Raw genomic sequence first — 13,948 nt, forward strand, 5'->3', positions numbered from 1 at the left:
TTTATAGCAATTGACAATGCCCCTTCACCGATACCACTTATATGGCAGTGCAGATTGTAGTGCAGATTAGCAGAGTGCGACATGGGCCGCTGTTCACGTTAACCAAGTCGTCGCATTTTTGCGGGAAAATGTTTCAATTTAGTTTCTGATAAATGGCCTTTAATATACATTGTCTTAGTGCAGACATGTTTTAAGCGAGTAAACTGATGTAAGTGAAAAATCATTTATTATAAATTCAACAGGTCTAGTGGAAGTAGGTTGCTCTCTAAATGTATACAATATTTGTCTTACGTGTTACACAAATATCATCAGAGTAGATCTAGTAAAAGATATATAAAAAACTAATGAAATTACATGCAACTCCGATACATTCATTACTTGAATGCTTGCCTTTTTCAGAAGCATGCCAGCCGTAACGACCACATGAAATTCGATTACTGAGAAACCGTTTTATACAATAAAGTAGTTTCAACATATGTATAGTTAATTTTTGTGTCTTATATGCGTAAGCTACATAAAAAAAAATCATAATCATAGAAATGTATTGCGAAAGGTTTTTAAAATTGGGTTTTGAATAATTATTGAATTTTTACGTGAAGAAAAAAAAATGTGTGTTTGCATTTATTGATTTTGATTGAGCTCTTGATAAATACAAGTAGGAATACACACATCAAAATAGAACTTGCAGTGAGAACATACAAATGGAGAAAGTAAATACCAATTAAAAATCAAAGATGATAAAAGTTTATTTACAACAAGCATGTTTCTGCGTACCTGAGAATATTTACAATTAATAGTACTCGTATACACTTATAAATGTACTGATGTCGTTACACTAACATCGTTGAAACCATAAGACTAATCATATTATATTCAGATTTTTATGTGAACAATAATTTTCGATATTTAATTGTTTTTCAGTAATAGAATGACAGTGTTTTTAATATAAAGAAGTGAAACTCCAGCTGCTGGAGCAGATTGCATTCTAATTATAAGAAAATAGTTGGTCCTTTATATAAGGCAAGTGATTAATTGCCAAAACAGTACGAAACAGCACAATATGAAACAACATACACACAGAAGAATAAAGCTGGGGTCACCGCCTTGGAACGGTCAATGCAAAATATTGGGGGAGGGGGGGGGGGTTTAAACCGATTTTAGAGCGCTCAACCTCACACTTGGCCCAGCAATATTCATGATACATACAAGTGTAAATAAAATATAACCTCATAGCATTTCAACTCAAATAAAACAAAAATAAAAGGGAATTAAAACGCATTCAATTTAATTACCATTTAATTACTGAATGGTAGGAAGGAGACCAGAGCAACAGAGTTACAACTTTTTGAAGAACGATGAAATGAAATTACGAACAAGTGTCAACTATATCTTTTCTTTTTAGAAAAAGATTTAAGAATATCTGATGACGTAATTTAAAAGCTATAACACGATCACGTAAAAAATCCAATATAATTAAAGGGGCAGTACTGCAAAATAAAATAAAATGCAAATATTAAAGGGGCAGTATTGTAAAATCGAATTACCAAATAAACCCAGCTATGTTTATTGAATATTTTTAGAATCAAACACATAAAACCGTAATTCCATCAATAATTCCAAATTTTAAGAGAAGAAAGATATAGTGAATCGAAAACTAACAAGCATGTGTACTGAGTTAATTAAAGTGAAAGTTTAATATAAACATTTTCTTTAAGATATTTTAATTTGCGAACACGCTTCAAAACATCTCCATAAAATGACGGGTGGAAAATTCCATTAGTTAAATGCCATTTTAAAGAAACATTATATTTTGTAATGAAATCACCATACTTTGAGTGAAATTTAGCAAATTTACGTCGTAGGTTATGATAAAAAAACTTGTTTGAGCAATTTCTTCGTTAATATACGATTACGATCATTACAAGCTTGAAGACATGAACATGCTCTGGTGTAACGTACCAACTTAGAAATGTAAATACCATACTGTGCCCGTATTCACCAACAATTCTTTACTTGAGAATAAAGAATAAAGAAAATTCTTTATTCTTTACTTTTCTAAGAACGTTCTTAGGTCGATTCTTTATCGGTATTCACCAACGCTATTTTTAGCGTTCTTTACTTAGAATTATTTGTTATTGATGTAAGCGACCTTGGTACCCGGCATTTTCGGTAACGCATATAAAACTCGGAACCGTTTACGTGTCTTCTGTCACAACATACAAGATGGCGGACAACAACGCTAACGTTGCTATCAATGCTACTAGTAGAAATCGTTGGGCCGAACAGGAGGAAACTGTTATAGCCAACGAAATAATTAAGAACTATGATGTCCTGTTCGGCCCAATGACCGGTTGTGGCTCACTTAAAATTGGAGAGGTTCGAAGGAGAGGCTGGGAAGCCGTGGCAAATGTTCTAAACTGGTTTGTACTTTTGGTGTTAGCAATTTTCCAAATTTTGGAAATTCTAGCAGAAGGAATATTTGTACAGTTAATTCATTATTTTGTTTTTAATTATTGATTATAATAAAATTGTTAATTTGTGCAATGTTTAAAAACAAACAGAATGTTAAATATTATGTGACATAAATATAAAAAGCAGTAGATGATTTGAGCACAAAATATTTACCATAATATAAAGTTATAATGCTTCACTATGGTAAAATTATTGTGCTACCCGGTTTCAAATATTCCAAAATATTCAACTAAACCAATATTGTGTCATTTTTCATTAATGATGTATTTCTACTAATTCATTTGTTAATATTTCATCAACAAAATTGTTTGTGTCAAACACACATGAAATGTAGAATGCAATGTGGAAAAATGTTTTGAGGAATAAACAAAACATTTCTTTTTTTTTATTCATATCTTAGACTCTATTCCTGATTTTAAAAAATGTACCCAATTGCATTCCATTTATTTCAGCCAATTTTCCACCTATAACCGCTCAGGTTCAGAGGTGAAGAAAAAATATTATAACATGAAATACAAAAGTAAGTGAAATGTAAGAAATGTACTCCTGTCTTATTTTTCTTGCTGCTTCTAATGTAATGAAGATAAAATGTTCCACATTTATTTTATTTCACATGAAAAGTGAAACATCATAGTTACTGTGTAAAAATTAGCTGAAATTTGTAATTGATTTTTTGTTATAGGTTCATGATTATATTTTAAGCCTATTTTGTACATGTAATAATGTTGTTGAAAAATCCATAATTATATTATATATATTGAGGAATTTTATAAAATTTTCAACATTGTTATATTAATAACTATCTGGTACATTGCTATTTTCACCGTCCAGCATACTTAATGTACATACTGTGCAAAGCAAGATACATGAAAAGTGCTAAAAATAGCATTAAATCAAACAATGGCGTAACTTTTGCTCCTTTTTGCTCCTAATGTTTATTTTAGACTCTTAAATTACACAGTTTCTTCTCAATTACTATAGCAAAGACAAAAAATGATGAGATGAGGAGGCCAGGCACTGGAGGAGGGCCCCGGGTGAAACAGTTCACCATTCCGGAGGGGATTCTCCTTCAGCATTTTGGGGATTCCGCCTCTGTGGCAGGGGTCCCCAATGCAATTGGCACTGATGGTTTGTACAGTTTTTATAGAATTTTTTATCATTATAATATCTTTTTTTTTTGGCATTATGCTTTGGTATTCATTCTTCAATGAAGGGAATGTTTAACAAAGATATTATTAATTTATGACCAGAATGAAATACATATCATGTTTAAGTGCATTAGAAAAGTATGTTATTAAAGATTCATCATAACTCACCTTAGTCTGTTTGTTGGTATTGTTTTCAGTCGATGTAAAAAGTGATGTGTGATTGTTAATTATAAACTGTTAAATGTTTTAAAATTATTTGTATGGCTTTTTTTTCTTAGCTCCAGAGGGTGCTTCAATAAACATCATTGAACTGGGCAAGATGCCAATAGGTAAACAATTAATGTAGATTATGCTCTTCATCTTGGTTAACCCTTTGAATGCTGGGTTATTTTGTCTTCTGCTAAAATGTCGTCTGCTGAATTTCTAAAATTAGCTTTTTCTTTGATTTTTTTCAAAGAATACTATCAGAATAGCAAACAGTTTGGATCCTGATGAGACGCCACGTTCTGTGGCGTCTCATCTGGATCCAAACTGTTTTGCAAAGGCCTTCAAAATTCGGTTCCCACACTGAAAGGGTTAATTACATGATGGTGAATGGAGAGAGCTTTTGTATTAAACATAGCATGTTAATAAATTTCTATCAATTCATTACTCACTTTGTAATATTGTTAAAATGGGGTGCCAAAGCTATGTGTAGTTGAGCAAAATATCTTTTATATGATAATATATACATTTTTTTAATATCGTTGTTAAATACTAGATCATTTTGCTTCGTTTATTACACAGATGGTAGCACTTGCATGACGTTCAAGATAGATGAAAGAGGTAAGTGACGGGGGCCTTATTTTTACGTTAAATTTTTGGTGAACAAAAAATAAATATGAAAAACTTATTGAAGTATGAAAGTTGCGTAAGTAAATTCATGACAAATAGGTAAATTGGTTGAAAAAGTCCATTTTAAATTAAACAAATGACACCAAGAAGTTTAGCCTTTGAGTTAAATTAGTTTTATGATAAACTTTGTTAATAATACTTGAAGGGGTGCATTACTTTTATTTTCATTATTTTCATTAATAACAAAAATTGTTTTATATTTGAAGGACTAGGAGCTCAGAAGACGTCAAGTGTAATCCAACGTGCACTGGAAGATGAAGCTACAACATGTATATCAGGGACCAGTGAGTATTATAAGAACATTATTTCACCAAATGCATACATATTAAATTCATCCCTATCATATGAAGCATTTAATATCACTGTGTTTTTTCCAAAAATAAAAAATTGAAACATTGAAATATAACTTTCCAATTGAATGAAACATCATTTATGTTATCCATGTAATTGTGTGGGGTCACAAGCTAGTTAGGTCAATTCCACACCAATGTGCAGGTATGAAAGTGAGGTTTAATTTTTGCCAAATCTATAAGTCCATTTCAATGCACTTTCAGGATTCCTATGATTGAATAATTGTTTTACAGAGACCAATACCAAATCAATGAAAATGGCCAACAAAAACCATAGTAAAAGAGGTAAACAATTATTTAATATTCACATGTACATTTATATGTATTACAATATTCCATTTTTGCAAATCTTTCAATGCTAGCAACATATAGATAATTAACCTGTATATTATTCATGGAACTGAATCATGGAACACACACAAAAATGACAAATATTTATAAATGAGACATGGAACTGAAGCATGGATTACAACATACATATAAACTAGATTAACAACAATAACTAAACTTGTTTAAGTCAATGTTCAAGAAGCACTGCTTCTGATGCAGGTAATGACATATGTAAATGTAATTATGTCAATATGACAAATGTGAACAAGCAATTACTTAATTTTAGTTTAAACCTATTTATTTGAGCTCGATTGCATCGAAAGCCTAAGGCTTATTGAAACGCTCTTGAGTCTGTTTCCTGGGCCTAGAACCAGTACTTGGTGTCTTTGGGGGAAATCTAAAGAAAGCTCCCACGGTGGGGTCGAACCCGTGATCTCCCGGTCGCTAGGCGGACACCATATCCATTACACCACGGCGACCTATAAAGCAATTACTTGATGTGTCATTTCTTCAAATGGTTTTCACTATATGTTTTATGAGATATGCACGAAATGGACATAATTAAGAAGGTTAAATCGATTTAGCAAATTTAACTTTTTTTTTATTCCATGATTTATGGTATTTTTTGCATTGATAACAAAAAACCTTATAAATTTTAATACAATGTTGTTATTTGTTTCAGCTAGGGCAAGTTTCAACAAATTGGCTGAGGACAACCTAATAGCAGAAAAGAAGAACATCCATCTGCAGAAAGTAAATCTAAGATTAAAGAATCAATTGATACTGGCACAACTGAAAGTTGCTAGATTAAAGGCCCAAAAAATTGAAGAAGAAATTAAAATGTTAAAAGCTTCAAGCAATGAATGTTAACCCTTTACAGTTACGCATTTTCACACATTTGTAGTCCCTTAAAAAGTTATATTTTATTTAAGACCTTTATTTCTAGATTCAAGTTGTTAAGGCTTCATATCCAAACCTTAGATACTGATGAGCAGCAAACAGCATAAAACCTGAACAGCCTGCGAGTTACTCGCAGGCTGTTCTGGTTTTATGCTATTTGCCCATAGCCATTTTCACTTTGCTTCTAAGTGGGAAAGGGTTAAATCTACAGTCTCAAATGATGCCATCCAAATTGTTATTATTGATATTTTACACAAAGTTTTGAAGTTATTTTTAAGAAGATGGATGTTCTTCTTTTCATTATTTAACCCATTTATGCCTAGCGTCTAGAAAAAAGGCCTTGGCAAACAGCATAGACTCAGATGGGACGCCGCATCATGTGGCGTCTCATCTGGGTCTACGCTGTTTTCTGAATATAATTTTTGTACGAAATATTATAAATATAGAAATATATAGGCTCAAATTCACCAAACAGTTCTTATCCCCCGCCAGGGGCAGAGGGATATTGTTTAGGCGTTGTCCGTCCGGCCGGCTGTCCATCCGGCACTTTTGTGTCCGGAGCCATATCTTGGAAGGGCTTTGGCGGATTTCATTGAAACTCCGTATGATTATATATATGGATAAGAGGATGATGCTTGCCACATGGCATTGTACACCACCGGTTAATAATGGAGTTATGGCCCTTTGTATCTTGAAAAAATGCTTTTTTATGTGACAAAGCTCCAGCGGGGGATATCAATTTAACGAATTTGCTTGTTTGACTTAAGTCTAAGAATAAATAAGATTCTGTTAATAAGAAAATTCAAGTATGGCTTGAATTTTGAGTCAAACATGGCATATACCACCTCTATCAGCAACATACTTCGTGTAAAACATTGTCAATGACATAATCACCAGTGGTAGAATGTATATATTTAAATGCTGGGTGTTTTCTTCTTGGTTCTAAGTCTATTTGTTATTCTTAAATCTAATAATTGATTGGTGAATACGGACCCAGGTTGATTAATGTAAAATGTTACCAGTAATTATAAAGAAGCTTTATCTGTGTGCCTGAATAGGACTATGTCGCTGATATTTAATATAAATTTGTCATTTTACTTGAGAAGATGAATGTTATTCTTACTTAAATAGATGGATGTTATTCTTTTCATTATTTGTTCAATTGAAAAATCTGTTGACTAAGTGTTGTCTTACAATGTTCCCAACATGGTTTCCATATATGTCAACATTTTATACAGTAATATATGTCACTGCTGTTGCCAATATTCAAATAGCTTACTATCTATAAGTGTATTTGTTTGAATTATTGCTAGTATCAGCTCATCGTGTACCTTATTAGACAATTATGTTTGTAAACTACCATTTCTGTTGTTCTCTTGTTTAATTAAATATTACTATTTGCAGAAACAATAAATTGCTGTGGATATTTGTTAGTAAAACTATCTTCTATGTACTGTAATTGCATTTTCTGTTAGGGATTATCTAGTACTACATATTTCACAGATTTTCTGGATGTTTTATTCATAATAAATTTCAGAATACCACAACTTAATTAAAGTTTTGTTATGATTTATCTCACAGACCGCTCGATTTTTAACTAAAACATAGATAAGCATGCTTGTTTGCCGTAATTCTTGTAAGCTTATTATTTTATGGTAGACATACCAAAGGATACTTTCATGAATATAAAAATACACATGCAAATTAATTTTTGTGTTTGAAAAGTATTTTTGCTTAGCTCAAGGCAATATTGATAACAACAAGTGAGTGTCTGTAATATTATTACACTGATGTGTGTAATAATTTAAATAGTTTCAGACAAAAAACCCTGGGTAGAACCAGTACTCATTATGAATGCATATTAATTGAATATAACAATAAATCAAGTAATTTTCCTGGGTATGGTTATTATAACCAGTAGTACCATTACTTACAAAGTATACATATTAATTTAACAACATATTTAGAACATAATAAAGTCATGTTCCTGGGTAGAACCAGTACTTGACACAGAAATACATGAATTCAATGAGAACATAATCAAGTTTCCTGGGTAAGGTTAGTAGAACCGTACTTAGAAAGTATACATATTAATTTTACAACATAATAAAGTCACGTTCTTGGGTAGAATTAGAACTTGACACAGGAAAACATGTTACAGTTTAGAATTAGGCAATAAGAGGTTTCAATATTGCAAATTGCCGTTCTTAAACAGACAAATTCATAGCACAACAATTGAAATGCTGAAATGAAAATTACCGAAAGATAAGTACATTTACACACATTTCAACAGTGTTGGAATAACATTATTCATAAAAGATTATGAACAAGCATAACAAGTTTGTAATAATGTGCATTACAATTTTGACATGAAAACCGCTCCATAGTAAAGACATACATGTTATTTTTAAAGTTAAATGTTATTCATCTTGTCTTATAACCAAAATTATTACATCATGTTGAATGAGAAAGTGTTTGTGTTGAACATAAAATGTTGATAAATAGTTGACTAGAACATTATATCAAGATAAGAAGTGCAGTGAAATGAAAGGGAGCTTACCCCTGAGTTAAAATTACAGAAACTGTAACATGAACTACAGAGTTACCTCTCTTTCAAATAACATAAAGTCTCCACTAAAATCTGGAAATCAGTGGAAACAGCTGTGTACAATCTTAAAAGTTATGAGACTAATTCACATATAGTACAGTACAGTTAAAGACTATTAAAAGTTAAACGCATCACACTTTTTAGAGAAGTTTAACTCATCACACTTTTTAGAGAAGTTTAACTCATCACACTTTTTAGAGAAGTTTAACTTATCACACTTTTTAGAGAAGTTTAACTCATCACACTTTTAAGAGAAGTTTAACTCATCACACTTTTTAGAGAAGTTTAACTCATCACACTTTTTAGAGAAGTTTAACTCGGTACATTATTTAATTTAATTGAAAAATCTCTGAACTAGTTGTTGCCTTACAATGCTACCAACATGGTTTGCATTTATTTCAACATTTTCATGATAAACATGTTCTTCAAAAACATCATCCAAATAATCCTCTTCAAGGATATCCCCATGTTCAATTCCAAAATTGTGCATAACTACACACGCAGTGATATAGGTCACTGCTGTCGCCAAGTCAGTCCTTATCCCGTAATGGAGTATTGCGAATCTTCTTTTTAGAATACCAAAGGTCTGCTCCACAAGCACTCTTGTTTTGCACAGAGCCAGATTAAACTGCTCTTGATTCTGTGCTTCGGGGGTTCGGAAAGGAGTCATCAGGTAGGGTGTACATGGGTACCACGAGTCTCCAAGAATGAAGCCATTATGAGCTCCTGTTCATAAATAAAACATTCTTCTGTTAATAAAATTAGTCAACGTGTAAACACTTAGCAATTTTGAGGTCAAAGGTAAATGACACAAGGGTTTATCCATTTTAACTAGGTTTTCAGAAGGAAAAAACTAGTTATCAGATTGCTGAATGTCGGCGGGCGGGCAGACTAAAGTATTTTAATTACTCATAAAACGTATCATGTTAATTAAATCCTATTGTATTGTTTTAAATGTATTTAACCTTTTATGACACAATTAAATCCTATTGTATTGTTTTAAATGTATTTAACCTTTTATGACACAAGTTGTATGTAATTTGCTTAGTCATAACCATAGACATGTGTATCTGATATATAGCTACCTTGTTCGAACTGGTTCCGTAGATGACACTCTCTCCATATTCTCGCATCATGTGTGCTTCCTGGCCATTTAGCTGTTAAGCTCCTCACATTTTTGCTGTGGTCACATACCATCTAAATATAAAATAATAATACATAATTTATTATACTATTAGTTTTTAATTATACTGATATCATAGTGAATAATGTTAGTGCTATTGAAAATAGAATATTTAATATTAGTTATTGTCATACATCAGTGATCAAACAACACATAATTATGTGTACTGAAAAACTTTGATGTGGCAAAAGCAAACAAGATAACATACTTGCACGTTCAAAGAATGGTAGCCTTTTCTATTTATGAAATCGGCTTCGTGGTTCTTTGGCCTTTGAATGCGAACATGAGTTCCATCAATCAGTCCGATTACATTTGGAAATCCTGAATAATCAATAAGATTATTATTTAACAATTATGTTCATTTATTTAGGACAGGTAAATGAAATTCAGCTGGCATGACTGAATCATTTCTTCAGCACAACGTCTTAATTCCCGTAACATTGGAGTACAATTGTAATAAAATCTGCAAAAAAATGGTGTTATAGACATGGAGCGAAAATAAAATAGGTATCGAGGACCTACAGACTGATGGGAAGACTAACAGCGTTGTTAAAATCCCACACATCCTTTGAGGGGGGACTTTACAAAGACAGATACATATGCAGGTGTGGAGGATACCATGCTAAAACCAAGAGTGAATTGAGATTAAAAGAAGGGTACATGAATGTATAATTATTTAATCATAACACTGTTATATTCCATGGAATGATATAAAAATGGCATTTACAGTAAAGAGTGAAGATATAATATTACAATAACTGCGAATTAGGAACGTAATGAAACAAATATTCAATTTGGACTAAACTCGGGTGACATCACCCTTATGTTTATATATGCTCAGCCTCTATCCCCTGTGAACTTGCCCTAGGCATAATTGCATAATGTACCAAGCTATACATAAAACTCTTAGAGAGACACACATAATAAATACTTATATTCTCATTTTGATCGATAATGCTTAACGGCAGTGCAATAACCACAATGTCGTAATTATCAAAATGTCATTTTCAGTTAAGAATGAAGATATATAATATTACAATAACTGTGAATAAACGACATGAGAGAAGTATCCTTTTTGGACTAAACTCCGGTGATATCGCCCTTCAATTAACGTATGCTTCACCTTTCTGTGAACTTGCATTTTGCCTAATGCAGAATGTATCATACAAAACATCAAAAAGATACAGTGATAAAAATTACTGAATTTAAAATAGTGTATAAATCATTGATTAAAAAAAATCACATCAAAAAATTGTTGGTCCTAACTGCGTATGTTGTTTATGCAATAACGACGACAATGCCCCCACAAAAATTAAATGCAAGTGAATGACTTCCCTTGGATAAATGTTCTCAGTCAAGTTCATTTAGACAAACACAAATCTGGCACTCACCAGCAATGGACTGAAATCTGGATTTTAGAGTTTTGCACTCTTCCCTGTCAGGAAACCGTACGTAACGGCGAGCTAGTCGAGCTATTGCTCGTCCAACTCGTCGGCAGCATTTTGATACGAATGGCTGACTGACTCGAACAGTGTCTCCTACGACGAGTTGGAAGGATCCAGTCGCCATGGCACGAAGAAATATGCACAGCTGCTGGATCGGCAGGAGAGGAGAATTCCTCAGCGTTCCAAAGTCCAGAGAATCGGCGACCAAATTTTATAAGGTCAGTATAGTTGCCGGAATAAATCGGTATCTCCTATAAACCTCCATTTCCGACAAACCGTCTAGAGGATTTTCTCTGTCAAACAATCTTCTACGCGGGACATTTTCGACGTTTTCAAACAAGATATTGGCGTAACGCATAACGCGAACGGCCATCTTGGAAGCTTAAAGAATTATTCTAAGAATGCCCCAAAGCATTCTTAGAATTTTAAAGAAAATTCTTTATTCTTAAGAATTTTCTTCAGCTAAATGAGTTCGTGCATAAGACTTAAGAATTTTTTCTTAGACTTAAGAATTTTCTTTATTTTCAAGTCTAAGAATTGCTAAAGAATTGTTGGTGAATACGGGCCCAGGTTTCCAAATCGCAACGAAAGTCTTAACTTATTGGCTTGCGGTTATAAGTAACATGTGTTATACATGCAGCTCCTTTCATTTCACAGTTGGAATCTTCAAGTTCGTTTTAAAGACAAAAGCGCCATACATACCTCGAAAATGTGAGGCATCATTATGTTAACACAAGTCAATCTAAACTAAAATCCTGTAAGCTTTCAAATTTTTAGACAAACATAGCTGCAACGTTTGCATTGAAAACATAATCAGAAACCAATCTTGATAATGATCAGCATCGGAGATGCTTGCCAAAAATCATAATTCACGGCACACACTATGTCGTATGGCTGCGTTTACATTTCTGATTTAAAAACAAGTAACAAGAAACATACGAACGTAATTTAAATGGGCATACAAAGTTTATATTCAAAACAGTTTTACAAAGTGAATTATGTATCGCATTCACTATTTATAAAAAGAGGGCAAAGGCCCGTGTGCGGTAACCTGACAGCCAAAGAAATGTTATTCATATGATCCGCTTTTGCGATGTTTGAGTAAAACATTTGGCTTCTGACTAAGCTTTTTCTGACGCCGTATTACACAGATTGCATGTGGGCACTGACATTATTGGAACAAATATTCCGAACAAGTTTTAACATTCGGCAGCAGGCTTTTGGTTGGTCGACCGTTTTGAAAGCGAGAAAAGTCTGACACGCAAATAATCATATCATCATATCATTCCAGGAAAACTGCAGCACCTTATGTAGGCAATGTTTTTTAGCAGACAATGTTCAAACTCTTCCTGGACATGTATCATGATATGAAAGAAAAAGTTATAAGCGCATGATGATTTAGGTACAATCATCATCGCCATCATCATCATCATCATCATCATCATCATTATCATCATCATCATCATCATCATCATCACCATCACCATCATCATCATCATCATCATCATCATCATCTTAGGTATCATTTTAATAATTGTAATCATCTTCAGAAAGAAGCATTCTGTGTTAATTAAGCCAAAATTATAAGCTAAACTAATACATTCCATACCCGCTATAATTTTCAACAATTTTCGATGACATTCTAGATATCATGAGAACAAATATTCTGGGTAGGTTTCATGAAGATTTGGCGAAAATGCGAATTCTGGAATATTTCCAAAGTTTTAATGCAGGCATATTAGAAAAACTGCCTCACCCTCTGGCAGCCCTGTTCTTGAAACAGACTGGTACCACTTTCAAACATGGGCTATATATCATATGGACAATCCTTCGGAGCAAGTTTCGTAATATTGGACTATACATTTGACATGTTCTGGTTTATGTAGATTGAACTTAAACTGCTCCGACAAGTTAAAGCCATATTTTTCAACGTCTCTTTATTACTATTTTAATACAAGTACATTCAACATGTACGTTATAGGTTCCTAACTAGAAGATTGTACCTCTATTTTATATTGAATTTATATATATATATTAACATAGTGGGGAAAGTATCAGCATAATGATTTTACAACGTTTTGTGTATTTGTAAATATTAACTGTCAAACACTACAGCTGCATTTGTAATTAGTTAATGAACGCAATTGTTGATAACATAAATGACTAAATTGCTTTGCGTAACGTGAAAAAAATAGCCGTATCACTAGAACAAATGCAAATAGAACTTGTATGGTATCTATAAAATCCATCGCATATTACTTCAGAACAGCGGATACTTGATTCGTTTTCTACTGTGGTTCTAAACTACTCATAATAAACAATTAGATAATTAATTTCATCTCAAATTAACGGCATGCTAAATTATATATAGTTTAAACATTATAAAATGGCACAGTTATAATCTAGAAATAGTGTCATGTCGTAACAATTAAGAAGAGCATTCAAATAATATTGAACGTCTGCCGTTAAAACCTTGACAATGTCAGGCACTCGTTTGTAAACAAAATTTAATCCTAACTGAAATCCTACATCTAAGTTTGCTTCCAATCTATAAGACCATAGCTGCAACTTAAATAAATCAAGCAAGAACCTTCGTTGATAATAATTAGCATAGGAGA

The 13,948-nt window shown here is 32.6% G+C and overlaps 1 protein-coding gene across 1 annotated transcript in view; it reads left to right on the plus strand.

Annotated features, from left to right (window-relative positions):
* LOC127857288 (uncharacterized) overlaps nucleotides 1-6,064 on the plus strand; it is a 76,647-nt gene extending 70,583 nt beyond the window's left edge. The window contains exons 5-8 of the mRNA XM_052393700.1: nucleotides 4,407-4,445; nucleotides 4,721-4,798; nucleotides 5,099-5,149; nucleotides 5,877-6,064. Of these exons, the coding sequence (XP_052249660.1) occupies nucleotides 4,407-4,445; nucleotides 4,721-4,798; nucleotides 5,099-5,149; nucleotides 5,877-6,064 (356 nt within the window). The remainder of the gene's footprint in view (nucleotides 1-4,406; nucleotides 4,446-4,720; nucleotides 4,799-5,098; nucleotides 5,150-5,876) is intronic.
* The last annotated feature ends 7,884 nt before the right edge of the window (nucleotides 6,065-13,948 follow it).

This window comes from Dreissena polymorpha, chromosome 14, assembly GCF_020536995.1.
Source record: "Dreissena polymorpha isolate Duluth1 chromosome 14, UMN_Dpol_1.0, whole genome shotgun sequence".
Lineage (NCBI taxonomy): Eukaryota > Metazoa > Mollusca > Bivalvia > Myida > Dreissenidae > Dreissena > Dreissena polymorpha.